General features: G+C 41.3%; 1 protein-coding gene across 8 annotated transcripts in view; it reads right to left on the bottom strand.

Annotated features, from left to right (window-relative positions):
• LOC135500199 (secretin receptor-like) overlaps positions 1-21680 on the bottom strand; it is a 45323-nt gene that overhangs the window by 3519 nt on the left and 20124 nt on the right. For 3 of the 8 annotated variants that reach the window (XM_064791462.1, XM_064791463.1, XM_064791465.1), the window contains exons 3-8: positions 4310-4409; positions 2641-2751; positions 2158-2300; positions 1535-1629; positions 481-649; positions 110-266 (exon numbers count right to left, since the gene is read on the bottom strand). In XM_064791462.1, the coding sequence (XP_064647532.1) occupies positions 110-266; positions 481-649; positions 1535-1629; positions 2158-2300; positions 2641-2751; positions 4310-4409 (775 nt within the window). Of the gene's footprint in view, positions 1-109; positions 267-480; positions 650-1534; positions 1630-2157; positions 2301-2640; positions 2752-4309; positions 4410-10546; positions 12114-12877; positions 14074-21680 lie in introns of those variants that run through there. The other 5 variants (XM_064791466.1, XM_064791468.1, XM_064791467.1 and 2 more) reach the window with 5 other exon arrangements.

The raw sequence follows: 21680 nt of genomic DNA, 5'->3' as shown, positions 1-21680 counted from the left end.
ATCAACCAGGCTAAAGATTGGTCGGATTACATATCTTACTTTACCTCAACCTCCGATAAACAAGTCATAAAAAGGACGACGTATTTAAGTACATGTATATATGACTTACCCCAACCTAAAATAGCAAAGGAGACGATGCTGGTGTTTTCTGAGAAGACAGTCACATAGAGGAGCATATAAAGATAAAGGCCCTCCACCAAGATCCAGGCATAGTTGGCGGTGAGGGAGTAATTTATCAGGGTGAAGAAGAATTTGCACTCCCAGTGCTGAAAGCAATGAGGAAATAAAAGACTAAAATGATTATGATTAACATGTTTGATCTCAATAAAAGACAAAGAGGATTGACCTTATGAATGAAACTCTGAAAGGATTGACCTCACAAATATTGTTACGAATGTGCCTGCACACCCCGAAGTTGGCGGTTATTTCGGTTGCTTCATCACTTAACAAGACTGAAGGTGGAATTTGCTTGATACTTACTGATCCTCGTGTGAGAAACAAAATGTCGCCATCTGACGTGTAAGTGACGTCACTTGGGAATCCAAGTCCCTCGACCAATAGATTGTCTTTAAGTATGGACATGAGTGAACGTAAGATGAACGAACAGAAGAGATGGATGTGGATTGTGTTGCGTGCGCAGCGTAGACGCCTGGAAAATGAGAACAATCAGAGAGAGTCACCACGGCAGCAAAGTCTTCAATGTGTTACTCACCGATGGTCAGTCCTCTCCAGGGATAGGCTTAACCTAGACTTATTTCAAAGCAACGCTGAATGTTCTGAGTGGGTATCTTTTCGATATTTCTTGCCGCGCAATGGTCATGACTACCAGAAGTACATCGGATACTTGACCATCAGTGACCACCACCAGCAAGAATCAACAAAGGCTAGTCTTAATCAATAGTTGCTACCAGGCAACATAAAAAATGGTCGTCATCATTTCAAACCCGACGTTAATCTTACTGAAGCCGTATCCGGGAATATTAGATTGCTGCATGCTGTCACCTAATCCACTACCTCTGAAAGTTGATTTCCTTTTACCGCATGGGCAGTGAGAATGACCTTTTGTACTATGAGTTACAAAATGAAGTTGACACTTTCGATTTCTTATACACCTATATCCTTTATATCTGACAACTAAAAACTTCCACTTAACCGACGTCTCCTTTTATCAGACGACGATTTATTGGATGTGAGTTGCATGACATAGATATGTTATTGTCATCCAGGATCTATTAGTATTAGAGATCAAAAATTGTCAAATACTTTCTGAAACATGTAGTAGTTGGCCAGTTTGGCTTATGGTCGAAACAAAAATCTTGTTTCGTTATCTGCATCACAATAACTGCATCAAAGGTTGCGCATATTTTTCGATTATTCTGGCTGGAATGGGATCCCAAGGGAAAATGGCGGTGGTTCTTAACTTGACATCTATTGCATCATTCAAATCGATTATCCATTCATTCATTCATTCGGTCGTGCTTTGAAAGAGGATTGTTCCGCTATCCTGTATGGGTAAAGGGAATTGCCAACTTACTTTAACGTCAACATTATGATTACCGCTGTCACGAGTGAGACCAAAGACACGCCGTATCCAATATTGTACATCAACTTAATTCGGCCTAAATGGTTCTGAAATGAGAAGATTGCAATGAAAATATCCGAACTGAACATTGCGAATGGGCGGGCATCAAATGACCAAGCATAACACTAGTACTAGTGTCTCCCGTATCTTGTATATTCAGAAATGGTCTTTGATCAATCCGAACTGAACATTGCGAATGGGCGGGCATCAAATGACCAAGCATAACACTAGTACTAGTGTCTCCCGTATCTTGTATATTCAGAAATGGTCTTTGATCAATTGGACTAGAGTACGTATTGACTAAGGTTGCCGCAAGCGTTGATCTAGGTTTATTACATTTCGTAAACTGACACGTCTTCTGGGGCTTGATGGGACCTGAGGTAAGGATATCATTGCATGTAAAAAGAAAATAAGAAGCAGTGGCTGATTATAAATTGAACAAGGCTGGTCCTCCTGGAATCTAAAACCGCAAAAATAGGATTTCTGGGTTAAAAGCTGAAAATCTAATCTAAAATCTGGTTATCTTGGAATCATCAATAGGCCTACGTTTAAGGGATCTAATGGTCTATGCGTACCTTCATGGTATCTGATATGTTGGGGTATTTCTCATCTGACGTATCTGTGGGCATAATGCACTCGGTGTAGTTTGTCCAAGACCTGTTCCATCTGGGATGGACAAACCACTCTCCATCTTCCATGCATGTCCGCCGGGCAAAAGCTGAAGATATCAAAATAATACAACAGCAATTAGTATGATTTGAAGTTTGACACACGCTCTTGAAAATAAGGATTTTGAGTCGTAATATAATGCGCCCCTTAGCGGTTTTTTAGGGAAATGAAGAACCCGGTGTGACAGCGGATATAGTCCCCCTGGAGTCATAGTCCGGTAGCATTGTATTTGACCAATTAAGCAGCATGATCTATTGTACCGCTAACCCTAACCAAAACATTTAGCAATGCGGGCTATTGTTACACGGACTATCAGCCCTAGGACTACTATCCCCGCCATACCTGTAAGGTTTTAGGGCTTGTGAAAAACCTCAAACGCTCCTGCTTACCACTTGGGTTAAATTTATTGACATAATCAGGACAATTGTGTATGGCCGCACTATCGGCCGGTGTGTACTCCCAGCAGCTCACTCCATCCCATGTTACATTGCAAGCCGTCCCTGCAAGTAAAGAAAGGGAAATGTGATGAGGACAGGAATTAGACTAAAAAGTGCCGATTTTCAAAGTCAGCCGAGGATTTGGGACACGTCCAGATAGTTCATCAATCAACGGCGTCAATCGTCAGCGAGATACCTTCGAGCACCCTGCGAAATATCGGAACCCTTTTGTTCCTTATTTCAATAGAAACTCTCTACTTACTCGTTTGCAGTTTTCGACTATACAGAAATGCCTGTACTCTAACCTAGGATTTAATTTTGTCTCAAAATATATCTGAAATAGATAATGGTGTTCCCTACTAAATTAATCAAACCTTTTTTTCAAAAAATGCAAATACAATATTTTATTGAATATTTGATATCGAATTTTGAAAGAACGGCGTGATACCTTTGGCAGAATGCATGACATTCCTCTCTGAATTCTACCTTATTTGCACGTCATTGCAAAATTGGCATAGCTTTGAAGTTTCCTTATATCTAGCAAATACAAATAACCACATTACTGCATCCTGAAAAAGACTGAAATATTTTGAATTTTGCTGATAGCCGTACAGCTTACTTCATTGCCTTCAAAACAAGTTCAAATTGACGTTGGTGATGTCTTGAAATCGAATTATTCTGTTCAGATAAAAAAAACATTGTAAAAGGTTTTCATCTATTTGCCATCCAAACTCTTCCATCTGTGTGAATTGTAAGCCAAATAGAGTTATTTATTGGTAACTTTTAAGACTGAATTGGAAGAGGGTTCTTAAGATGTCAAATCTAATATAGGCCTACCTGGAAATGTTGGAACCAATAACTAGTTGCCATGTGTCTGTCCCTGTGGTCGATGTCAACTTACACAATTTAAGAAATGGGAATGATTTCATTACGGGCTAATGAAGTGGGTCCCCACTGGAATTTCGATGTGATGTATACATGACCCGACTTAACGAAAAGACAGATGAATCGGATTCGACGTGAGAGTGTGCGGAGGCGAATACTAAACGTTTACGAATTTCTGGATTCGTACTTCCGAAATCTCTTCCATTAATGTATCATGAGAGGTTACAGATCAGATCAGACATTAGATCCCGGCCCCCGGCTCCCACCATTTTACTGATCGACACGGCTCGCCAACACCACCCCATACTGGTCCTTGATATAGATCAACAGAGTATCTGCAGACGGCTGCCAGATGCAGCAGCCTCATCATCCGACCACTTATATACACTGTTTACGGTCAATCTCTTCCATTAGCAAGAAAATCACTTTGATCCGAGCACCACTGAGCAAACAATTCCTGACCTGCGGCACTTTAATCACTTGCGCCATCCGGGAACACCTAACGCGCCTTAGTTTGTCATCAGGATGTCAAACAATGAGATTTCGGGGATATTTGCGAAAAGTCTACGGGTAAGGTAAGAGTTAGTCCCAGTACAATTATAGCCTGTGTGTGCATCAGTGTGCACTGATAACTGTACCACGTCACCTTACATAGAAGGTTTCCGGACATTAATTTGTCGGTTGGGCTCTGGCACAATTTTCAACTTGCCCAAACTGAGTTCCCTGTACCACCTACCGTTGAAGGGATTGACTTCTGTGTGAATCCTATCTAGGCATTTCGAAGCTTCTTCGTGGAGGCGGTTCGTTTGGGTCTCCTCCGAGATATAGACTGTCTCCTAAAACGATAAAATGACAATTGTCGTTGGTGTGTGGGGGCGAGTAAATCCGAATTGTCAAAATAGGTGGGGAACAGAAAATGTGCTTGAATTGGTCTATCTATGACATGTCCAAGTCGTCATTTCGTGATGTTTTGAAGAATAAATGGTCATTGAGCCGAGAAGAATAATATTATTCAATGATCCAGGAATCGAAACTGGTGAAACTAGCCAGAAACTGTTCTCCCCATATCCACTACAAATGACATGCATTACATTACCCGAGGTGAGCACATGGTCCATGGACCATTTCATTTATTGTATGTAAAGGTTACTGGAGAATAGCAATTATTTTGTGACCTCAACAATTGAATAAGGTTAACATCAAGATATACACGGTTATCAGGAATATGGGGAAAAAAGGAGATTCCATCATCATCATACCGACTAAGCACTCGAGCATGAGAAATAACGGAATAGATCGACTAACAACAGTGTCTGTTATTTCCTTAAATCGTCGAGAGAAAAAAACCGAAGAGAGCAAAATAATATCTCCAACAGAAGTCCCAGGATATAAGCCATTAATATCGGAGACCTTTGTGAGCAGACGACGAGGGTTTCTGACAACACTATCGGTTATCCGTATCATCCACCTTGTTTGACTGTTGTTCCCCGCAACGACATATATTGCCACTATCACAAGTGTAACACAAGTATTCCCAGGGTTTCTCTTCAGCCTTTCGACTGTAACTAAAAAACAGCAAATTGACAAAGCCATACTTTAGTTATGAGCTTTTGATGATAAAGAACTTCCTCAAAGCTTGAATTCCTTTATGGAATTGCATAATGGCAAATGGCAAAAGGTGTCGTGTAAAAGTTCAAAGGCACTCTAATTTAATCATGCCAATAATGAAGGCGATGGATTGATTAAAATCTAATTGTGAATGATCCTCTAAGCTATCACGTTCGTCAGTGGTTTCTCTCCACGACCGCGAATAGCAAGGAAGCTGAAACGTCGTCTTTAACCTTTCTTTTCAAAACCGCTGCAAGTTAACCCTTGATGGTCGTTTCGCTCCATAATCGATTGTTCAAGTTTGAGTTTGATTTCTCTAGTTAATGAAGAGACCGCTACCGCAATTCCTTAAGTCGTTACCGGTGTAACATCTGTGGTTGTTTCCCATGTGTCAGTGTTTCCAAACAATAGGCAGCTAGAGAGACCATGACTTTTCAATAGGGGGAAACACAGAAAAACTTGTCAATCTATCTTTTAGCGTTCCCAAACAATGAGGGGAAACACTCAAAAATAGAAACACTCAAAAACATTACACCGGTAATGAATGGAAAAGGAACGTTTTTTGAACATTTAACGAAGTTATGGAACCTGGTAGAAGATGACTGTGGACAGGAGTCAGGAAGGTAAAATTTCACAAACCCACCGATAGCGGTCGCTTCTATCTCACAGTACATGAAAATTATTCACGCGTGTATGAGGCACAACTGGCCCATCAATACAAGATGCAATCTCAAAGTCTCGCAATTGGTAATGGTTGCTTAGTGATACCAACACCGTCTACCAGCGTACGGTTGCTCCGCAGCAAATGCCAGCTATCCTCTCATTGGGAGATTGTAAAAAATGCTCAAGGCTCAAGCATACATTTTGTTCTCGTGAAGGAACCACTTTCGTAAAGGAAATTGCGACACTTCTTAGCGCGACGCCTTCGAAAATCTAAGGTTCCTGTTGCTTGGTGGAACTACGAGTCCAAATTTCTTAAACTTGTACAGTTAGATGACCCTAGAGTGCCGTCATAGAACGACAATAGATTTCCAAGTCCGTTTACACTCAGGTTTGGGACTGAATAACATTGATTTCAAGACGCCAACAATTGAACTAACTTGAAGAACGATTTCACGCTAATGAACCACCTTTACTTGTCAAAGAATAACCCAACAGCCGAGTTTATTTGGAAATGTGCAAAAGCCGCAAATAATCATCGTATTCCAACACCGTATCGACGGACCCCGACTTGGAATACATGTACGACTTCACTAGAAAAGTGGGGTTTTTTCGACAAAGCTCTCCACTTGACCTGCCTGCCAAATCACTTTTTTGTGAGGAAGTCCTGCAATTGTGTTTTTGAGTCAGGCGGATTTGTACCAATTATTTTGGCTTTGATGTGGGTTGAGAAGCTCTCTCCAGTCATTCCATCTGTCTGGCTAAGCATGCGATCCCGCAGATGACTTCAAACAACATTTTTTTATTATATGGTGAACTCCAATTACACTGAGTGTTACACGTTGAACAGTCTCTCTGCAAGCCTTCTGAGTAAATTATATCATGAAAGTGAAAATACAAAAATAACAAAAATAACAAAAATAACAAAACTTCAAAGCCTCAGAACATCAAAACATCGGTTTCTTTGATGGTTCCGCTTTATAATAGGTAGCCCTTCAGGTGCAGAGTTCCCAACAACTTGCAGTCAGATGGCCCTGGAGGGCCGTCAGAGATGTTCTGGTGGCAATGTTTATCTGGGATTGTGTAAAAAAATATTTGGAATAGACAAAATTATTTAGGCAAAACTGAATCCGTTGGCCACATGAAATGCCCTGCAGCCATCATAGCCTACATGGCACATCTCCCTCAGCTCTCGCACGACTAAACCAATGTCGTCCATGCCGCAGATGTGGTGATTGGGCTTTGAGGCGGGAAGAGAAGGATAAGTTAGCTTCATTAAGACAAGCGCCGATGGCTATTAGGGGCCATGGAGCTGTAAATAAGTAATCAAATTACGTATTCAAAGGAATAGAGACTGTCATAGGAGAGACAAGATTTGATGAATATATTCACAGTTGCTTGTGAATCGAGCCAATGATTGATAGTAACTCGCGCACGGCAGTTATGCTTTATATCTTATGGATTTATGTAATCTGTATAATGATATTCATATGGACTGAGGTTAGTTGCTTCAGGACCGATGATATCCCGCTTCAAGGCCAGAAGTCAATGCATATTCATATATTGCTTGGAGTAATACCATGGAACATCAATGGCAGCTCCAGCTCATACAGTGATTTCAGGAAATTTGCTGAAGGGCCAATATTTACGTCTGGCATGCCTTGAGGATGAATTTCATGATTATGGTAACGACCCTTCCGGGACCACGTCGGCCCACCTGAAGCGGACACTCGGACATGATGGTACTTATTTGGCGTATAAGAAGTGTCTCTGGACCCAAACAAATAACTTTCCCTGACAAGGTTGAAGTAAATTAAGTTGGGTATTCAAGTCAAACACATTGGTTGCCTTGTTTGTAAGGCGTCATGATCATATGAAACCTGGCAAAAGCAGTCAAAACGCCTTTCATGGTTTAGTTTGAGGCGTTTCAGAAGAGTTATTGATGCCTGACTGTCGGTATTGATAGTCTCGTCGAACTCTATTCGGCTGGAGCTGTTATTTTTCCCAAAACATTGGCGAGGCGCCATAGTTTCTGCCAACATTTATCTACATCCTCGGCGTTTGGTGCGACGACCAAAACCTCCAGTTCGGTGTCAGTTCCTTAAATCAAATATGTTGCAGTTCGTTAATCTCCCATGGCAAAGGAACAGGATTAAGACGACCGATCATTCGAAGTTTCTTAAAAAAAGGGGTTATTTGGTTTTATTGACAGCACGACAGCTTTTATTGATATTCAATGTATCGACCCAGTGCGCACGGCTGCTCAAAGCGATGTTTAAAAATTCGAGTACACGCACATATCCTCTCCGATGGAATGAGTTTAAAAAGCCCGAAGGTTAGAATCAGAAGTTTGACAGAAAACAGACCCAAAAAAACAAGGTTAATTTCCTCCACTGTCAAAATATGTTAAGGTACTGACTGCCCTTGGCAACAACAGGAAGTGTCGTTGCTTGTTATGCTGTCATGGCAACATGACCGTCCCTGCCCTCCAGCCCCGGGCAGAATGGCTGATGCCGTTCCAATTGGGTGAGCAAGGGGAATGGGGAAAACTTTTGGGCATGGCAGAGCGTTTGATGGTAAGCTTTGGGTCTTATAAGTGGATGTTTGAATCATCTCATGAGCATATCTGAGATTTTGCAGACGATCATCGCTCCGTGAATCAATAGCCATTGCCTTCGGAAAATTCTTCAAAGGTCACCAGCCCAACTTCCAGCAGCGATCATCGTCAGTTAATTATTAGACGACTGTCGCCACCAATGTAAGCACATTCGACTAGCGAGGTCGGATATTTCCGTCCAGGCGGCGGCCCTCGCGTCCCTCTCAGCAGCCTTCTACCATCTCATACGGTGTCTTCGACCAACTTCCTGTTGCTCTGGCTTCCCCTCTTAGTACTTGGATCGCTCTTGGTAGCTTCGATGGGTCAACACTACAGACAATCATGCCTGTGCAATCAGGCGCCGAGAATGTGTTTAGTAAGTCGACATTTCGGAAAAACGCCTGAGTTTGTGGTTTAGATAATATAGTCCTCAAAGCGATCAGACAAATTGCAAGTCGGAAATTCTCATGTTCAATTTAAAATTGCCTATTCTGCTATAAAATTAAATCCCTTGCTTGCAGTTTGGCGTTTTTCTATCAAAATAGCTACATTAGCTGCGAAATATTGCCGTCAATAAACGAATCCCATTACACTACCAATGGTCTCCCGGGGAAATCTGTATCACATCAAAGACACCCTTGGGTATTTCATAAAAATTATATCTTAGTTACCCCAAACACATCCAATAAAGATTTTCATCATTGTCTGTTAGCGGTATGGCATCGTTTCAGTGACTGACGCTGCGGGTAATGGTACATGTACAAGACCGATTCCGGGACGCTGTCTTTACGTGGATGTGGAATGCACACACCCAGCGTGGAAATTTCGGACTAAGCCAAATAAATACAATCAACAATATACCGTAATAGCAAATGATTGTGGTACCTGGAATTGCGCTATAGTCTTAATAGAGAAAGCATTAATATGGCAATTTCTTACGAAAGATCGAGTTGGCATGGGACGTAAGCGAACGCGAAGTCAATGTTACCGTCCGTATACAAACATGTTAGTTGAGTCCTAAATGTTATCAGCAAGCTTCGAGGCGTTGCTTCGCCTTTCGAGGGATCAAAGTTGCGAGCACTATTAACCGACTGTCTCGCTTGCGCGGCGTGCGTAATGACTGATACGCGGCCTGGAGCAAGATGTCGCGGCGAGGTACAGGCAGAGTTTGGGTGGGAAGGGCATGAACATAAAGAGATCACGACCACACTTGCAATACCACGACAATGTCTATGAGATGTGTGACACCAAAGAATACGCACGACTGATTTACATTAGAATCTCACTTCCCCAGGACTTTCTCTCTAAGAATATACAAAGGTACCTTTCACAGGCCTCTTCAATGCAGCGAATTTCAGTCGCTATGCACTTTTGCTTCTCCTCTCAAAGCTAAGCAACTCATCATTCATCGTTTTAGGCCTATCCCATGAGTATAAGCGTCCACTCAATGCGCCAATCGCCCACAAATCGCATTAACACAAACGTCATTATCTGTAAAAGCATTCATTTAATTGATTCTCATAACCCACTTTATAAAGTTCTCCAGGGAAAACCATCCTTCTTTGATGTGTCAAGTAAATTTTAATCTTTCAAACCGGATCTCAAAACGTTCGTTGAAATTCCGTCGGCTCTAAATGGATTTGAGAGGACATGTCACCTTACTTATATTATAAATTGCGAGTTTAAGTATTCTGGATAAATCTTATTAGCTCGATTATCCCGATGTGTCAACTTGAAGTAAGTTAGTGAATTATGTTAGAAGGAATGAGAACTTCGACTGGCTTGTGAGGGCGGATGAAATTGTGCCCAGTCCACTGAGGAACTGGGCGATACCCGAGTGACCTCCGAACATAGGATCAGCCAGGTTACGGCCAGATTGACGTTTTCATTAAACGGCATATGATGACCCCGAGGTATAGTTCACGTATGAGTATTGGGCATGTTGGGAGAAAATGTCTTTGGTCGAGTTATAAGTAAGTGTCCTTTACCGTGATCGCGAAATGGGATTCCTCCTGAGACATATGGCATTTCACATACTCCCACACTATCATGAAGAAAAACATCAGCAAAAAAACATTCAATGTTAACATTTTTGCCAAAAGGACTTACCAATTTATCCAACATGCTGGTTCGTTGAGTTCAACCGCTTGAGACAGTCCCTATATTGGAATCCTTGTAGATCGTAAAAGTTCAAAGACAATCTTATTGCAAGCTTAAAGTCAAAGCAAGCCCGTTTAACCTTTAAAAGTAATCACTTCAAGTGTCTTCGAATATCCCTCTTGAGGTCAAAGCACGACGAAACAGAGAGTCAAATTTCAAACAGTGCTATGGTAGACAGCCGGATCCTTGAATGTATTCCAAACAGACAAAGAACCAAATCTAATTGAAAATGTATTTTAGTAATAAGTTGATAGATTTCAACATTTCTATAACTTATCAAAATCGAAAGTTATGTCGAAATTGACTTTGTTTTACATGGACATGTAGGTCCCGTCGAATTTTACGATTCTTTCTGATACACGTCTTTCCATCAATACGACAAAAAGAAACAATTCACGTCATGTCCACGAATGCAGTCCATGCACCCTGTTTGACTTTCCAAATGTGATCGCGCTGCATGCTTATAATAAGTCAAAATAGGCCCCTTGCTTTACCTTAATTTATGAAAGGCAGTCGCTTCAAGGGTCTATAGATGTATCTTGAGAAAGTACCGAAGACCAAGCAGACTGTCGCCGGAATTGGCGCTACATCTGAATGTGTATGAAGTCGCTGAGGAGTAGAGGCTCGGAATAGATCGCTACTACACCCTGACGAAGAATAGCAAAAATCTAGATCGGGACCGGCCACATATATGTGTTACATAGTATCCTTGAACGCCATAAGCAATGCAGATATATTAGAACGCTTCATTGAGGTCAACGCTTAAGTTCTCTGTCAAAGTTATATCACTTTATCAAAGTTTGTAATAAACTTTTACTTTTTCCTTCGTGAAAATTCTAATAAGCTGGTAGGATCAAAGATCAAATTTGCGTGCATTTGTTAAAAGGTACACAAAGTCTTCCGATATCGGTACAGCATTAGTAATGTCGATATTGTATTGATCAAACGTAAACAATCCTTGAACACTGCTCGACTTTCCAATCGCATTGCTTCATTAAAGTCAAAACACACACGTTTTCCAAAGATCAATCGCGGCATCGAGTCTGAACATAACGACAATTTTGCTTCGCTTTGTCTTATTTTTAACGAATTGGGAGATCGAAATAGTGCTCACCTGTTAAAGGACATCAAGTTTGCCGATACTGCATCAAGAATAGCAATACCACACTGCGCAAACAGAAGAACTGCTGAAGCATTGTTTGACTATCCAAATATTATCATCCACATTGAGTCAAGTCAACACGCGGGGAGTTTTCCGTTACAGATCAATCGTTAATTATGAAATAGTCAATTTTGAAATAGTCAATTTTGCGGCAAAACGATAAGATTTGAATCCTTGTAGATTTCCTCAAGACACTTTAGATCATCAGCAAAATTCTATTGTCGGCAGGTAAGCCAAACGCGATTGAGTCAAATAAAGAATGTTTCTAATAAGCTTGAGATCAGCACTCTGAACGAAATTTTCATCCTCTGAACCAAAGTCATGCTAACAAAGCAAAATTCCTCGCTTGTCAGACTGAAAGAAAATGTATAAAACCTTATCGGTGCCGACACAGTCAAGAAAAAAGTACATAATATTGCTTTTGACACCAATTTGACTTGGCGAAGCTATGACCTCCAGAGACATTAGATAATCTAGTATTGCTTTGGGAGCTCGTGACAAAATAATCTGTTAGACTCGCTGATGGATGAAATGCTAGTTGACATAATGTGGTCCAAATCATTCACTGGATAAAAAAAAAACATTTATGTCCGCATTCGTAGGTGGCCAATCAGTTGCAGAGTGATTCTCCTGCGGTTTCTTCATTCTGGTTGATATAACAAATATTTTATCCTTAAGCATAAACCTTCACGACTAACTTTCAATAAATATCTCTGTCCTCTTCCTTATGGTTAGAATATCTAAAGATTGCGTGACTTCAAAAGATCATTATTATTGGTGATGATTACGATTGGTCGATTGTCAAAGTCATGCGCCAAACGTTTAATTGAGATATCCCCCTGAGCAAGAATATTCACTTTCCAGCAGAACAGAAGTGGATATTTCATTAGGAGGAATTTTAAGGGATGTGGAAATATTTTCGCAATGATAAATTAGGCGGATATTACAATTTTCTCCAGCATCCAAACTTTAGAGAAATTAGCTTTTATCGCAAATACCGTCAAATCTGCGCCAATCCTTCTACGACTACAGATTCAGTTAGGAGTTGATCATTAATATCGGTACTTCTTGTGAGGCTTACAAACGGAATATGTTGTTTTATAATGGCAAATACTAACCATTGCGAAAGTGGTTTCTCCTGGGGCTGTTGGTTGGTTGGTTGGTAGGCAAAGGGACGTATTTTTCACTGGACAAACAATGAGATTGAAAAAGAAATTGCTTTAGACTTTGTCTGGATAGCTGCTTTAATAGTTTGTATCAAACAGATGGATAGGCAAGATCTAGATCTTTCGCCAGACGATTAACCTTAGGTTCATCGACTCAGCGAATATCAAAGTGAAACAATGTGCGTTTGGGGTTTGGTCATAGCGATTTGTAATATCATAGCGGTGGCGTTTCACGCGATAAAAGTGATTGGCACGATCGATGAGGACAAGAAAGCTCAAGGTTATCTCTGTAGTTACCCTTCATGGCCCTGGAAAAAGTGTGGATTACCCGTACATAAAACTAGGGAAATATGATCCGAATGATATATCGATACGCCAAGAAATCGATTCCCTATGAAAATAATTGACAGAATTTTGATATGGTGTTATCCATATGCTATTATTTCCTTTCCGAACAAGTATCAAGTTGAAATATAATTGGTGGTTGAAAGCTAGTCGCTCAGTATATCAAATGTCATTGGTCCTGTTTTTAACATCTGACCGTTTCAAATTACAACAGTTTGAAGGGATGTGGACAATCTTTATCTTAAATCGTGCGGACTTTTTTGTGGTATAATTCATTAGCATAAATATATTATAATAATACTTCGGGCAGTGTGAATCCTCACACGGTCTGAAAATATCATTTGACACTCCAGATATCAAGCAGACAAAACAAACCAATGCTTAACAGTGCCGATCGAACGAGCGCAAGTCTACGTAGCAAAAAGCGTCAAAAGGTAACACAAAAAGTAACATCTGGAAATCACGACTAAAACTGGGTTCCAATGAAACTTCAAGAAGAAATTATCACAAGTTAAATTTGAGGATGAGCCAACAAAAAAACTTTCAGTCCACACATTTGATCTGTATGACTCCCTGTCCAGAAACTCGGGTCTGACAAGTTCACGTTCGATATTCGAAAATCCGAATAGAATGCTTCCTCCTGAATGATGAAATGTGAGAATAATAATTTAGTGGTTCGCCGTTTGAAATTCACTTTTTACACAAACCCGTGATCCAAGGAGAATTCGAAGCTGAAGAACCTTATGACTAAAAGGATAGTCACTTTCGCAGACTATTGGAAAACACCGGACAGACGAGCATCACATCCGCCTATCTCTGTGATAGACCAGCACGCACACATGGGTTTGTTTTGGTTGGCTGCCGTGACGTCATTTCGCGCTGCTGCCTGATTGGTGAATTCTCATGCGAGGTGCAGCGGATAATATAGTGGGGAATGGGGGTATCTGTATAAAATGGGTGATTTCCTAAACTGACATTTGACCCGATAAGGCACGAATTGTGATATTTAGTGAGGGCTAAATTAGAAGTCATACGACCCAACTAGCAATGATGATCCATTTACAAATGTCCTTAACACCTTAATGACAGCATGAATTATTCTGTCCACGATATTTCACAGTTTGTTTTCCAGAGATCTACCAAACCCCACTAGGTCGCCACTGTGGTTGTCATATGGGGTAGGGAACGAGGTTTTTTTATAGGACTGGAAATAAGGCATAGAAATACGCATTCTCTCGACGATTGTCGGTGTTTTTTTAATTGGAGCACAGATATATTTTGGTGGCCTTCACTCTGGTACAGTTGCGCATATCAAAACAACCAAGCACCAAAATGTACTTCACCAAGCATAAGAACAAACATAAGAAACTCAAGACACACATTAAGGTAAACTTGCTGTTTTCCCAAACGTATCCATTTTGTATTTTGGTCACTTTCCAACTGGCTAAATGACTTTATATGTCAACACCCATGGCTATTAGAAAGAAACCGACTGTCCAAAGGAAGGGCTCGTTAGCTGTAAATAGCGAGTCCTCATAGGGGAAACAAGAAGCTATGCAGCCAAATTCTGACCTTGTACTGCGAATTTCCGGCAAATTAGTTTGGTCGAATACTGGCTTCGTTAGTTCGGACTCGTAATCGGCACGTACGTTCACATTATAGGATTTTTATCACCACATTCTTAGAAATTAAGGTTATTGAGCTTCGGAAAGATCTTTAAGGATTTTTCGGCCTACACAAATACATGCACCACCTATAAAGGTTTTTCAAGAAAATGAAGAATTAACCTCGTGACTCAACCAGAGAAACAGAGAACCACCCCGTTCTCGTTCCCGGATAAAAATCTGAACCTTTTTAATCTGCAAGGCTGTCAGCGAGCCGAGGTGTGTCGAGCAGCTATATCAACCCCGGTCCAGCAACAACAAGCGATGTCAAAATTCCGTGACGGAGATTGGACCTTTCAAACGAGATTGGTACCAGATGAGCTCACCAGGGCGTTTAGGATGAAATAAGTGCACACCAGTTTCCGCATCAGCGGATACAAGCTGCCGCCAGCAGTCCTAACGACTCTAAAAACATTGCCGTACCTTACCTTAGCACAGGCATGACAGGTGTGTTATCAGCCCGACAGCATCTTACTAGAAGTACATCGCACTACCTTTGTCAATATCACTACACTGTTTGTCAATCAAAGGCCATCTGCGCCAACTTCAGGCTCAAGTCCATATTAGACTAAATCATTAGCGACACTCCAGTTCTGTTTGAAACAGTACACGTCGATTAAAACGGAAGTAGGTATGGGCGCAACTGCTGGGTGCTGAAAGAACAGTGGAGGGTTGGGATGATGGAAATAGGAGCCGTTTTGAACCAGTGACGGTAACTAAGCGTAGATTGAGTTACTTCGTGTGCGAAGACAAGGCACCACAGTCGAATAAGAGCTTTTTTCATTACAAAAAAATATCGCTAGCGTGTTGACAGATTAACTAGAATTCTTCATTCAAATTTCATACAAGTTCAAGGTCTAGCCAAAATGATGGTGCCTATGGGCAATCCTAAAACGAATTATTATCAGTCAAAAGGATAGTTCTAAACATCTTTAAGGGACGAGACCAACTGAATTGGTCGCGGCTTATAGGTAATCAATTTAAGAGAGACCCAACATCATGTCAGTCGATCCGTGATTATCCTAAGCCAGAGTGATTGTTTGGAGGTTGACGCGATTTTGGCCTCAGCTCCCGCACTCGTTTCATGACTATGTTGCGCAGTACACAGGGAATATAGGGAGGTCCATTCGGGATTAGAAATCATCAAGAAATGATGTCATCGTCACAGAATGATGTCCTTTTAGACATCTATCTACCAAGATAATAGACATCTCAAGATTCTACCTTTGTATACCCAAGTCACATGGGCGCAGGCATCTTATTCTACCAAGTCACGTGATCTACTACCTCAACGTCATTGGTGTAACAGGAAAAGATGTCCGAGTAAAGAAGTCCAACCCTCCATGGATGCAGTTATTGACACATCAATATATGATATTAACCTTCATTTCCCGAAGCGGGTTAAAATCGTTAAAGGACGAGACGTATTGACCTGGTCGCAACTTATAGGTAATCAATTCATGACATAGCCTTTGTCATGGTAGTCGATTCGCGATTGTCCTAAGCCAGAGTGATTGACTGGGATCCATAATTGTGTTTCTAAGAACACACGGACGATACTCGTTGAGAGCCCTGGTAAGAACTGTACTATCCCCTAATTGAAATAGAACTAGACCTTGACTAAAACAGGACTATACCTTGATAACACTTGGGGGTTATCCTAAACCGATTGAAAGTAAATTATTAAAATCGTTTTGTAGAGGGCATGTTTGAAGCGTGCATGCTGGCTTCATTCTTGCTCGCTGGAGTCAAACGTTTGCTTTAGGTTATAGATCACGCCGTGTCTTCTGGCTTGCAGCTGAGTTAGCATTCGGCGCTCACTCCATTTAGTTTGGTCAGAGTCTTTCAAATAAAGGGTAAAATTGTGCCTTATCATCTCAAGTTCTTTGTGATATTGGATCGAATTATCCGCAAAATTCTTAAGGTGATTCAGTTACATGTATCTGTCGGCTGTAAATCGTTCAAATCATAGTCTGAATAACGTGCATCCCGCCATCACAATGATCTTCCCTAAATCACGAATTTCATCAAAATATCATGTCGCAGAGAGAGAAATAAAATTTCACGTCCGATTACGGGATTTTGAAAATTTGAGAGTTATTGGACGCAGTTAACAGACCGGCAGTAAATCACAGCTAAACATGGAGAACTCAACATGCTTGTATCGGGCCCTAAATCATCAATGAAATATTTTCATTTCAACCGACAACTATACACATACAAGCACCACTTGGCAATTCTTCTGAAGAATCTTCGTAATGTCTGTTGGAAGATAGTGTAACACTATGCTTTTTGCGCATCCCGAACCGACAATCAGATAACAGAAAATCGAGCCCTCCCTGATCATCGTCTAACATGCCGAGTTCCTTCACGCCAGTAACAAGACACCCATGTAGCGCGCAGGGGCATTAAAAAAGCAAAAGTTACTCCCAAGTTTCTACTAAGCCGAGAGCTAATGGATGACGTTTGGTGCCTGAACACACCGGGGATCATAACTTTGTCCTCAGGAATAACTGAAATGTCAACTCTATTGTACAACGACCAAATGAGTATCGAGTTTCTACGAGTCTGAGTTCGGCCCTTAGGATGGATCCAGACTTATAGAAATGTCTGCTACCGTGAACTCGGTAGATTCATGCGGGCGTTTTCTTTGGCGGATTCCAAGAATAACTTAGTTTCGCGAATATGAATTTTTTTTTGTTCGGCGGAAAAACTGAAAGAAATGTCGTTAGCCGAATAAAACGGAACTTTGACACTCAACGACTAATTGACTGGTTCCCTTGGCATATTTTTTATTACGAATTATCACTGTGCATCAGCTGTTTGACCCTGTAGGATGAACTTGATGTGGCGATACACGTGTAAACTGATTTGCACAATACCTAAATGTAAAAAGCTGAGATTACGACGAAAGTGCAACAAGTCCTTACAATGTCCCTCGCAGGCTGCTCAGCTGTCGTGTCATAAAGCAACCATAACACCCTTTAATTGCTCAATCAATCTAGAATATGCCAATAATTATTGCAATTTCAGGTTTTGCCTTCCTATCGAATAATTACGTCAGATTAATGTTGCAATCTGCCAAAAAGTGGCTACTTCCGCCAAATGAATTTCTATTTACGTAACCTCGTCCGTAGTTGCTTCCTTAGTGGTCTCGTCATCTATTTTTTTATTCTCGAGCAGTGGATTTGTAGTCTGGGGACCGGATACTAGGCAAACTAAAAGAACACCTCTCTCGCATTTGCCTTTGGTGCGATACAGAGAAACGCGGATTGAGATGGCTTCTTAATTTAACTACATGTACACGTAATCGAAGAAAAGCATTTTTGCTCATTTAATCAGTTTAATCGTAAATGCTATTACTAATATGAAGACAATTAAATCACAGAATCTAGTTAAAACTTAAAATTGAATGCTATGACCTGAATGTGGAGCACTATCTTTCATCCAGGGTCGTGACTAATATCAGAGTTGTTAATGGCTTCCTTCTAATGCTCGTCACCATCTCACGAGAACACGGCATTCATGCTTTTTATCACTGCACACAGAAAACAGCAGTTGAACAAAGTGTGTTTTTTTACAAGTGAAACTTTGAAGTGAAAAACAATAAGATTAGGCTGGTTTCGTTAGCCTTACGAAGAGCTGCGGACGACGAAGTACGAACTATGCGAAGGTATTTTTCGACGGTTTACATTGTACATGTAATATTAAAGATCATATACACGTGTCGCGTGAATGAATTACAAATGTAGCTCAGAAATTGATGACACCACAAACCTTCGTGCATTGCCTTCGGCGTTGCAAAACCGGCCTTATCGCTGTCTGAAAGTCAAGCAACGCATATTGACCGTGCAGGGCGAGCAATTCAAATCGAAATTGGATATTTTGCTACGGGTGGCAAATCTCGGCTTCCACGCAAAAAATGCTGGCTCTAGATGAGCCGAGAGTAGTCGATGCTATCATTAGCCTTCTTCCCACGTCAGACAGGGCAGTTATAGCCAAGAAAAAAATTGTATCCTGATATTGACGCGATGGTGTCAAAAGGTTGGTATGTTGGTCAGGCAACTGGTGACAGCTGACCTATCAACGGCGGAAAAAATAAGGATAATTGCTCTAGGGTGGGTGTTTTGCCCATACTTGAGTGCGGGAAGATGGGGCTGGAGAGTCTAGGACAACTACTTGCGGTGAAAGATGAGTGGTCAGTTTGCCATTGCATCTCACAATGTCTCAGTGTGCCGAGAGCCAACTTGGGTTCCACGGCTGGTATTCGAGGTGCATCCTTTTTCAATCAACGTTTGAAAGGGGCGCCCAACATGCCACACATTTTACTTCGCATCACATCTAGCAGGAAGCGTCTGTCGACAGCAAAAGCCGTACACGTACCGAACGTACACGTGGTCAAGGTCGCCCTCCGCATATGACAGTTTGACATATCTTCCTTTCCATACATTAGGCCATCTTAATTATTTACCAAGTGCCAAACAGCATTAGAATCTCTGCCGTGGATAAAAGATTTCGTGCGTTAATTTAGTGGCGTAGCGCACATTTGAAAATGATTCAAAATGAATGATAGGCAGTGTCACAACCCTTCCGAAGAGCTCACTATGAATGACAAAGTACGAAGCACTTTCTAGTACATGTGAATGTACTTTGTCGACAAAAATGTCTACGATTCTTCCTGCAAGATGATTTAAGGGCTTACGATTGTCGCGTAAATGAATAGTATGCAGGTCTTCTCGTTTGTTAGGAATGAAAAACGTGTTTTATATAGTAGGCCCAACATCACTGTAGACTCGTAGAATCATAATTGATTTGCAGAATCCCCTATTTTTAAGGTTACGCAACCTTTTTATCAAGAGCTAACATCCTAAGGAACGGCGGAGAACGTAAATGTACTCATCTACATGAAGGACTTTGAAAAATCCCCGATTCCTCATGCAACGGGGGACTAACAGGGAAGTTTTAAATACATCCAATGTGTACAATGTAGATGATTTACGACTGTCACGTTATTGAATTAGAACATAAAATGATTTTATTGACCTTCGTATTTCGTACCTAGCCGTCCGTAGGAAAAACCTGGCTGAAATGATTCGGCGAATCTAAAAGCATATCATGATCAATATTTTACGTAAAACATGCTATGCTCTCCATAGTCAGCACTGTGTAATCAGCTACTTGTGATTACCTTGCTTGATTAGGCCTACGTTATTGTTTAATTAGGTCTACGTTTTTGGTAGCACCCCATGCATGCAGGGCACCACTGGCCTCTCGACAAAGCAAGCAGGGGCTGGGACATGTCCATGCGCACCATTTGTTTAAGCGTTAGCACTATTTACAATACGTGCCCTAATTACAGCCTAAGTAATCGGGGAGTTTTCTTTGTATTGTTGCCTGGCCTTGGTAAAGCTGTCTCGACCCGCTAGCAGATAAAACAATATAGGCCTTTGGCTTTTTCTGCCTCCTTGTCGAAACACGCGCGTTTTCAAGGACAGGTTCGGAACGGAGCCCGATCATGACCATGCCCCTACACTTTGCTTCACGGAACGTGAATACATATATATAAGTACGACTTTTTTTAACCACTTTATCAATACATATTGCAGGACTGCGGATGATTCGAATCCCTTTGGAACCTCGCCCAATACTTTCGTTCTCGGTTTCCGTGAATCGAATGGTGTATACTGATTATCGAATAACCTGTATATGCCCACTCCTTGAGCCGAACGAATGCAAAGCAAAATAATATTTTGTGATCAGATTGGTGTCATCGCTGCGAATGTCCGCAGCTTTCAACCATTCCTGCAGACAAAAACGCAACATCATTAACAGGGACCTGAGGCTGACTACTCGGACTTGGATACTAAAACGACGCCGGGTGACAAAAGTGACACTGTCCAGAACCTTCGTCAAAAGCAGGTGAGGTATTTGATTTTTGTCCTTTTCGCTTTTACTGTAACCTACACCAGTTTAACCTTTGCCGATGAAACCCTTTCAAGTTTATTGAAAGCTCCTCCTGTTTTTTGAAACCTACTCTAGTTCAACGTTTAACGATGAGGCAAAGGTGAATATTCAGTATACATGAAGGCGAGACCAAGCAAGACAATTTTACCTTAATGTAGGCCTAGGCCGTTTCGCTTGAAATGTATGAACTTAACTTTTAAAATGTCATTTTGTGAGAACCAAATTTTCATGAGCATTTTCTAACTAGATCCTGCAGACTGTCACCGTCACATATTCTTAATATTGTTTTCCTTCCCTGGTAGGAAGAAGTCACAGAGGTCTCATTACACGATGAGCAGTTACTGCGTGATTGGCCCTGAGCTCCCATCCAACGACCACGTCCCGTCATGTTTCTGCGGTGGCCCAGAGAGTGTGAACTTCAAGGACAAAACTGGTCGAACGGCGCTTCACACGACTGTTTCAAAGGGGCACTCGCGTAAAGTGGAGAAATTGCTGCGCAGGGGGGCAGACTCCAATATCATTGACAACGAAGGGTACACGCCGTTGCACATAGCGGTCATGAATTGCCGCGTCGATTTAGTAAGACTTTTACTCCGTTTTGATGCGGATTGTAATGTCATATCAAATTCACTGTCCCCGTTTTCACTGGCTGTGAAGATTCTCTCAGAGACCTCATCAGAGTTTGACCCTATTTCGATGTCGATGACGTATTCAGCAACTGTGATAAGAGGACCGTCCACGTCACGAAAACCTGTGTTCGGTTATGACGACTTCAGCTCCCC

The sequence above is a fragment of the Lineus longissimus genome, chromosome 16 (assembly GCF_910592395.1).
Source record: "Lineus longissimus chromosome 16, tnLinLong1.2, whole genome shotgun sequence".
Taxonomy (NCBI): domain Eukaryota; kingdom Metazoa; phylum Nemertea; class Pilidiophora; order Heteronemertea; family Lineidae; genus Lineus; species Lineus longissimus.
This window is presented reverse-complemented; position numbering and strand designations above follow the sequence as displayed.